This window comes from Eublepharis macularius, chromosome 1 (genome assembly GCF_028583425.1).
Source record: "Eublepharis macularius isolate TG4126 chromosome 1, MPM_Emac_v1.0, whole genome shotgun sequence".
NCBI classification, from domain to species: Eukaryota; Metazoa; Chordata; class Lepidosauria; order Squamata; family Eublepharidae; genus Eublepharis; species Eublepharis macularius.
This window is the reverse complement of record NC_072790.1, coordinates 65,142,222-65,151,814: the sequence shown is the minus strand read 5'-3', so window position 1 is coordinate 65,151,814 and position 9,593 is coordinate 65,142,222. Positions and strand designations below refer to the sequence as shown.

The 9,593-nt window shown below is 40.3% G+C and overlaps 1 protein-coding gene across 1 annotated transcript in view; it reads right to left on the bottom strand.

Moving 5' to 3' along the window:
* Positions 1-8,104: 8,104 nt before the first annotated feature.
* Positions 8,105-9,593, bottom strand: part of PRIM2 (DNA primase subunit 2) — a 102,721-nt gene continuing 101,232 nt past the window's right edge. The window contains exon 14 of the mRNA XM_054985219.1: positions 8,105-8,918. Coding sequence (XP_054841194.1) covers positions 8,664-8,918 — 255 coding nt within the window. The 3' untranslated portion in view covers positions 8,105-8,663. The remainder of the gene's footprint in view (positions 8,919-9,593) is intronic.

Here is a 9,593-nt window from a genome sequence, read left to right as displayed (position 1 = left end):
TGTTGGATAGCTGCTTATTAGCAATGGCTAACTTTTTTGGTGTTAAATACCATCTATATGTCATTTTACAGCCATTCTCTTTAATACTGGTACATGTTGAAATTTTTAAAGTATTTTTCCACAACTGTTCCCATGCCTCCAACATAATCTCATTGTTACAATGTATTGGCCATTTTACCATTTGAACTTTAATCGTCTCATCTTCAGTATACCATTTTAACAATAATTTATACATTTTGGAGATTATTTTGTTGTTATCCCCCAATAAAAGTTCTTCTAATTCTGAGTTTTTATTTCTAAAGCCTGCCTTCCTTTGATCTGATTCAAATAAGTCTTTAATTTGTCGATATTGCAGCCAGCCATATTTAAATGGTAATTCTTCATTCGATTTAATTTTCAGCTCGTTGTTTTCGGTTTTTAATAGTTCTTTATAAGTAAGCCATTCATCTCCTTTATATTCCAAATTCAGGTTAATTACTTCTGCTGGAAAAATCCACATTGGTTTCTCTTGTTCTATAATTTTTTTGTATTTTAACCAAGTTAACAATAGATTTCTTCTCAAGTAATGGTGTTGGAACATTGCGTCCATTTTATACTTATCATACCATAAGTATGCATGCCATCCAAAAAGTTTGTTATAACCTTCCAAATTTAACAATCTATGATTGGATAAGGACACCCATTCTTTTAGCCATACCAAACATATTGCTTCATGGTACAATCGAAAATCAGGTAATTGCATGCCACCTCTTTCTCTTGCATCACAGAGCACTTTCATTTTGACTCTAGGTTTTCTTCCTGCCTGCACAAATTCTGATATTTTCCTCTGCCATTTTTCAAACTGTTTTTTTGTCTTTAACAACTGGTATCGTTTGCATCAAGAACATAACTCTAGGCAGCACATTCTTTTTGATTGTAGCAATCCGAACTAACCAAGATAAGTTCAATTTATTCCATTTTATCATATCTCTTTCAATTTGTCCAGAGCTTTTCATAGTTGTTTTTAAACAAATCAATATTTTTAGCTGTCAGCTCTATTCCCAAATACTTTGTTTTTTGTGCCACCTCGCAGTCTATTACTTCATCAATTCTTGTTGCTTCTTCTTCGTCATATTTTTTGTTATTATTTTCGACTTCTTTTTATTTATATAAAGGCCTGCTAAATCTCTAAACTCTTTGATCTTAACTAACAATCTTGGCAGAATTTGTACTGGGTCTTCAACTATAAACATCACATCATCTGCAAATGCTCTTAGCTTGTATGAAGACCCCTTTAATTTAATCCCTTTTATATTCTCATCTTCTCTTATCTGCCTCAATAATATTTCCAAGACTATTACAAATAACAGCGGCGACAGTGGACAACCTTGTCTTGTTCCTTTCCTTATTTCAAATTTCTCCGTCAGGTCATCATTAACACAAATTGTTGCTCTTTGGTTCTTGTAGATTGTTTTTACAGCTTCTATAAACTCCTAACCTAGATCCATCTTTTCCATCGATGCAAACATAAAATCCCAGTTCAAGTTGTCAAAGGCTTTCTCTGCATCCGCAAAAAAAAACCCCAACTTCAGCTGGACGCTTGTCATAATATTCAATGGCATTTATAACCACCCTCAAATTGTCTTTTAATTGTCTGTTCGGTAAAAACCCCGCCTGGTCATCTCCTACAAAGTCCACTAGCCATATTTTAATTCTATCTGCTAATATTCTTGCCAATATTTTATAATCGTTGTTTATTAATGAAATTGGTCTGTAGTTTATAACATCAGTCAATTCCTGTGACTCTTTTGGTATCAAGGTACTATTTGCCTCATTCCACGTATCTGGAAGACCCTCTCCTTTCAGTATATCATTCATTACAACTCTTAAAGCTGGAGTTAGGTCTTTCTTCATAGTTTTATAAAATTTTGCTGTAATCCCATCCGGTCCAGGTACCTTACCAGTCTTTGCCACATCTATAGCTTGTTCAATTTCTTCATCTGTTATTGGAGCATTCAGCTTCTCTTTCATGCTAATTGATATAGTTGGTAAATCTATTCTCTGGATCTAATATAATTTTAGAGATGTTTGACCCAGACAAGGAAGACCTCCCATACACTGATCTTATTTTAAACAGAATAGGAAGGACCAAGGGGTAAATCCAGCTGGTAAACAACTAATAAATCTGGAACTCTCCCACAACCTGGTAATAGTAAATGGAAATAAATTGGTGGATCCTGAAGGGGTGCTTGTTTTACCCATAAAGGCGCCTGTACAGTAGATTACTGTCTGGTATCGGAAGAGGTGTTAACTAAGATCTGCAAATTTAAAGTGGGTAACTTTCTTGGGGGTGACCATCTCCCCCTTATGCTAACTTTAACGGTAGATAAACAAGCAGTTAAGTTACCATATTCAACTTCACACGTAAAACAGATCAACCCAAAAATAAAAATAAGGAAATGGACGCTACTGATATCACAAGAAATTAGTTCTATAATCCATTTGCAAGAATGCCACTTCTTGCTTAACAAATGGGTCTCAGCAGCTGATGTGACATCTTATTATGATCCTTTGAGTCAGATAATAGATCTTTGTAAATTTGTATACCAGCTACCTTGCTTTAACCAATTAAAGCAAAGAAAGAATGATTGGTATGATTATGAATGCCAGATCCTTCTAAGAAAAGTGAGAACCTATCATAAGGGGTTTAGACAGAAGAGATCAGAATATACCTTAACCAGACTTAAAATTGCTAAGGAGAGAAGGAAATAAGTAGTAATCTACAAGAAAAAGGCACCTTTGATGGAAAAATGGAGAGCATTGATATCTGCTACTTATGATGGAAACAACAGGCAGTTTTGGCATATTGTGAACAACAGTAAGCATATTTCACTTACTAGTAACAAAGCCCATTGTGGAAAAAAATTCAATGGGCTCTACAAAGGAGAGGCCAGGCAGGTGGGCACTGCCTCCTCCTCTGCTCTGGATCCCAGCCAGGTGAAGGCAGGGGGTGGGCATTGCCACTAGTTTCACTACTGATCCCAGCCGGGTGAAGGGGGGGTGAGTATTACTACCTGCTCCACATCTGATCCTAGCTGGGTGAAGTGGGGGGAGAGCATTGCCACCTGTTTTGCACCTGATTCTGACAGGTTGAAAGGGGAGCAAGCATTGCCACCTACTCCACTCCTAATCCCAGCTGGGTGAAGGGGGGAGTGGCCATTGCCTCCTGCTCTGCGCCGGATCCTGGCCGGGTGAAAGCAGGGGGCAGGCATTGCTGCTTGCTCCACGCCTGATCCCGGCTTGGGCTTCTCACTGCAGCACGCTCTCTAGAAGGATGGGCTGCCTTGTCTGGGTTTCCCTCCACTCAAACCAAAAGAGGCTATCAAAGATGCTCACCCACCCAAACTTGCCAAAAAACACAAATGAGCACTGATGCAGTGAACTAAATTCTTCACACAATGTTCACAAAAATAATTTAGTGAATTTGAAAGTAATATACAAGAGTGAATACAACATGTGAAATTCTAAAACATCATAATCACTATAATATCATCACAATCAATCACACACAGCAAGGTGTTACAACACCGAGTAGCATGTGTATCCTCAGAAAAGGGAAGAATCCCAAGAGTTCTCTTATGAGCTGTCTTCAGTCAGTACACTGAGGATTCCCGCTGAAACCGCGGGGGCAGATGAAAAGTCCCTCCGGACAAAGTGGAAAGGAGCTGGAAGACTGGGAGGAGAATGGAATGTGCAGGTGGAGAACAGCAACCGGGAGCCCCCGAGGGGGACCTCCCCGCCCGACAAGCCTCCGGGTATCTCAAGCTTGTTTCATGAGCACTTCCTCACGGAGCGTGGTTTCTCCTACCACGATGGTATTTCTCCGACTCTCCCACAAACTCTTTCACGTGCTGAAACTCTGGAGGACCGGAGTGCTTGAAGACGCGTCAGGAACAGATTGCAATGATGAATAGTCCACAATCCGAGAATGGAACCACATAACCAAATTGCTTATTGCCGACGGGCTTGTGCGTGCAATTCTCAATTCCCATTTCGTTCTATAACTTCTTCCTGGGCAATATTACACTAGATCACTAATCCTTGACGCTCCGATTCCCATAGCACCCGACTGGACATTCCAATTAACCACCTGTTCCTGACGCGTCTTCAAGCACTCCGGTCCTTACATAGTGGACATTGCTCATTTGAGCTAAAAAACTGACAATATTGTGGATGACAGATTTTGTACACAGTATTTATTGCATGTATTTATTTATCAATTGATGTATTTATTGCACAATTTTGCACTTGGCACTTTTATAACATTAAATACTAAAAGTTGTTTATAATAGAGTATTGATTCCCCGGTTGTGTGTTAGCAAGTTGAGCCACGGAGAATGGCAAAGAGCAGAACTAGGCGAAAGCCTGTAAGTAAGTGAATCCCTTCTGTTACTACAAGCGTACGTGAAGGATTGGTGGGATCTGAAGCTAAGAAGGCTCGGGTTTCTCCCCCCTCACTGAGTTTCAGAACTTGGTTGGCGGTCTCCCCCCCCTAAAATGGCGACGAAAAAGCAGAGTCCCGCTTTGGGCAAGTCAACCTCGGCTGCCCTGCAGGGAAAAGGAGAGTCTCTTGAGGATCTGGTGAAGCGGTCGGTGATTGAAGCCATAAAGCCCTTTGTTGACAAGCTAAATGAAACGGATCAAAGGGTTGGCTTAATTGAGAGTGAAGTGAAAACCATTAAGGAAACAGCGGGCGGGGGGGCAGAGAAGTCTGCTCGGGAAAATGCGTCACTCGTGAGGGCAACAAACAAAGAACTAAAGCTGGTGGAGAACCAGCTGATCGGGCTACAAGTGGAACGAGCACAAACAATTTTGCGTCTCCAGAACATGAAAGAGGAGGAAAATGAGAATTTAAAGGATCTGGTCTCGGAACTTTTGGCGACACCCGCGAGGGCAACTAAAGAAGAGTTAAAAAGCGCCATTTTGGAAGTCCGTTGGGCTTCTTCAAAATATGCAACGAAGCGTCAGCTGCCTCGCGAGATCATCATTGACTTCTCATCTAAGAGGATTCGGGACACTATCCTATATAATTCATACAATGCGGATCTGGACTTTCTGGATAATAAGGTTAAGATATTGAAGGACGTTCCATTCTTAGCTCGGAAAAGAAGATTTAAATACAAAGGGTTTGCAGCTCTTCTGAGGAAACGTGGAATAAAGTTCAAATGGTTATTTCCGGAAGGTATTTGGTTTAGTTACAAAGACCAAGCTTACAAGATAACATCAGAAGATCAGCTAAGGGACTTTGAGGGTCAGCATCAAGAGTTCCAGCAAGATGCTAAACAAGAGGAAAAGGATTCCAAGTTTGAAGGGGGAGGGGAGGAGGGAATGAGCATGGCGACTGCAGCTGTTCAGAGAGAACTGCGTCCGAGGCCCGGGGGGGGGGGGGGAGGAAGACCTAATCTTGATTATAATCTGTATTTTGCAAGGTCTACCAATCTAACAGTAATTTACAAAGTTTTGATTTTAAACAATGGCAGTATGAAGGGAAAGCATTATTTGTAGATGTAGTGTCTGTGTTGTTATGTGCTGTTTTTTTTCTCTCCTTCCCTCTGCCCCCTTCCTTCCTTTTGTATTGTTAGTAATTAAAATAAAAAAAACTAAAAAAAAATCCCATCCCAACCCCTTGTTAATTTAATCTTTACATCAATGATATTGTTAAAGCAGTTTCAGGACCTACTCACCATGCACCCACCCTCAATAATCTTTCAATTTTATCCATTGAAAAATATCAGACCAATAACACCGGCTCCCTTTATAAATGAAACTCTGCTTCTGCAAGATTGAGGGATGTGTATGATTTTGTCTGATTTCCCCCTCTTTATCGCAGCTATCTTGTGTTCCATGGTATATCTCATTATGAAAGGTCCCCCACTCATAAAAGATTAGCTTCTGTGAATTCACTTTTTTCGACAGCTTGGATCAAACCCAACATTTTAAATGAAAATTTTCCATTGGATAGAACTGATGCCAAAATCCTAACCTTCAGCATTTCCAGGTAAGAAATGCCACCCCTCCAACTCTCAGGTTCTGGCATTTAAATCCCCATATCACTCCACCGCACACATTCCAGTGTATGAGTTAAAGTTACTCATATTATTAGGAGTGAAGTAGGTGGCAATGCTCGCTCCCCTTTCAACCTGTCAGAATCAGGCGCAGAACAGGTAGCAATGCTTGCCCCCCCCCGCCTTCACCCAGCCAGGATCAGATGTGGAGCAAGTAGTAATACTCACCCCCCCTTCACTCAGCTGGGATCAGTAGTGGAACTAGTGGCAATGCCCACCCCCTGCCTTCACCTGGCTGGGATCCAGAGCGGAGGAGGAGGCAGTGCCCACCTGCCTGCCCTCTCCTTTGTAGAGACCCATCAGTATAAGCATACACAGACAAGGGTTTTGGCAGAAGTGATGTGTAAAGGTTTGGAGGGGTTAGTTATAGGGCAAGTTCGCACCTGTAGGATATGGACAGTTAAGATTCTGGTGCAAAACAGCCAGGAAGGGGGAGAAGGGGTTTTGAGATAGGAGGAAAGAAGAACTGGAGAAGAGAAGCAAAAATGAAGTCATTTTTAGTTCCCAGACTCAAGCTAGCATTCAAGAACACATTCTCAAGCGGCTGCGAAAACTAAAGTAGACACCACATTAGGCACCTGTAAGATAAGAAACTCCTAGCCAAACAGGCCATTGATATGCAACTTCATATACTCTCAGAGGATCACTACAGAGCACAGAATACAGAAAAATACTCATGGCAGATATGTAGACAGACATATATGACACCAACAATGACACAGTTCTTTAAGAAGTTGGACAACATGAAAATCTGGATTTAATAGTAGCAGCAACAAAGGACTGTATACAGCCAGGGAAAGGCTTTACTCAAGAAATGCTTGCATGCGAGATCAGGCTTCTTAGCTGCATATATGGGCAAACAGTATTTCATTGTGGCAGTGGCAGCTATTAGGTTCTTGGCCTCTTATTTATTCTATTCCCTTTGAATTTTCTCTGGAACAATTAGTTCCATCAAACAACAAGAACACAAACACAAAATGCGTTATCTATGATGCGGAGACACAGTCGAAGATCTGAAAGATTATATACTTCTGTGATTTCCAGGTAATTGATAAAAGGCTCATTTCCATTAAAGCTTTATAGATCATCCCATTCAAAAGTCACTGCTTGCAAACAAATATTTAAAATGACATGAATTATTAACAGCAAATAAATTGTTTTCTATAGCTCCATAAAAAACAACAAGATAGCCATTTCAGTGTCTAGATGGAAAGTGCACTCTTAATAGATATCCTGATTCATTGAAGCATTACTTGAGTTGGTCCACTGAAGAAGTAACGAGAGAAAACGTTATATTACAAAGCAGTTGAGCTTATAATATAATTAATTGGTGCAGCATGTTATTAAAGGATGCAAAGCTATTGGAACCATATACCAATGGCAGACAAAGGGAAAGATTTTTAATGTTGTCAGAGACAAGAACTTCCAACCATAAAAGATTTTCTCATTAACTATGGAACTAGCTTGCTCTTAATACTTCCTTCCAAAGTAACTGTTATTTGAATTCTATTCTTGCTTTCCTCAAAGTAATTTCATTCAGTTCATGTGGCAATCTAATGTAATAGGAACAAAGCAGATCAGTCTTGAAATAAGAATGCGTAGTGAATGCAGTCCTTGGAGATGGAAAACACATCTCTAAAATAGATGTAATTTTCTATAATTATGCAGCCTTCTCCAAAGCATTCTTACTTCCAACAGTGGGGTAACTCCATTGCTTTTCAAGTAAACATTCTGAGAAGTTCTTGGATCTGTTTGATGTTTTCCTCATATTGAAGATCAGGGATATTGTAAAACCAGGCAACAGTAATTTTGCTAGCTCTGACTAGTACATACACTTAAACATTAATTTATTTTACTTACTTATTTAAATATTTATACCTTGGTTTTCAACCCCAATGGGGGACCTAAAGCAACTTACATCATTCTCCACTCTTCCATTTTATCCTCATGTGAGGTAGGTTAGGCTTGAGAGTGACTGGCCCAAGGTCACTTAGCGAGCTTTTATGGCAGAGTGGAGACTTGAACCTCCAAGATCCTAGTCTGGAACCCTATTTCATGATATCATAGGCTGTTTTTCAAATATTCATCGTCGTAATCTGAATCACAGAAGAAAACTTCTACATGCTTCTAAGTGCAATAAATAAACTGTTATGAATATATCTAGAAGGTATCGCCTAGGGTACAAGCAACTACACACTATTTATATTTCAGAATCTGATTTATTTTTTAAAAGCACAGTTGAGAGGAAGAATAATGAGCACAGGATATGAAGGCTAGAACAAATGATTGCCCAAAACTAAAAATGTGACATACTGCCACATAAACCAACATTGCAAGCTTCTTTGCAGTTCCCATGCCATTCAAGGTGCTTTCCTTTCATAACAGAAGCAACAGTTATTTGGCTGGGTGTAATCACAAGGTCCTTTTCTTTTTTATACTAAACATATGTCCCTTTAATGCAAGAGATCCCCACCCCACCCCACACTGTTCACCTCAATGCTAGCGCCTCAATCTCAGAAGAAATCAACTTCAAAGGACAGAAATAGGAAAATGTGCTCCTTAATCTTCAGTAAAGCAATCGTCCAGTCCCTCCAGCTCCATTTCTTCCATGGTATTTAAAGAGGAGCAGGTGGTGGTGGTGGTGGTGGTGGTGGCAGTGGCGGCTGTGTTTATACTTTTCTGGCTGCTTTGTTTTGGCTGAGAGTTTTCGGGTTGCCTTTGTTCTTTCTTGATTTCTTTGATGCCACTAAGTAGCTGTTGACTCTCTATAAAATACTGATTAGGATGGTTTAAAGACCACCCAATATCATCAACCTGTGCAGGAAAGGAAAAACAAAGTAAAAGTTTGTTGTGTTACTGCATGTTACGGTTTCTGAAGTCAAAACATGCACTAATTTTTCATTTTGCTCAAGTTGCAACTGTCACCTTTCAGAGGGTAGTCTAGCTGAACACTACAGCAGATCCTTGAAAGCTTATTTAATTAAAGCCCCTAAGAGTCAAAACATGTTTCAGTTAATGAGGGGCATGAACCAGAAAAAAACTGAACCGTATTTCACAAACCACAAACTTTCACGAACTTGTCCCAGTTCACAAATCAGTTCATTTGGTTCGTGACAATGTCACATCCAGGTCAGCAAATCGTCACTTCCGGGCCAGCAGAAGGCCACTTCCAGGACAGCAGAAGGTGTGCAGGAAGTCCAGCCCCTGTTGCCTAGGAAACTGATTGATTGGTGCCAGGCTGTCTGCAGTAACGAACCAAAAAACGAACCAAATGAACCAGTCTAAAGTTTGTGGTGGTTCATCAGAAATGGGCTCAGAGGAATCGCCAGTTCGCGAACCACAAACCGGCCCGGTTCGTCACGAACTTTGGTTCGTATTTCGGTTCATGCCCATCTCTACATCACCGACAATCAAAAGTGGTAAATACTTTGGCTTGGATTCAAAACTCAAATCTTTCCCACACACAGATTCTTCTTGTTGCAGTCTTGC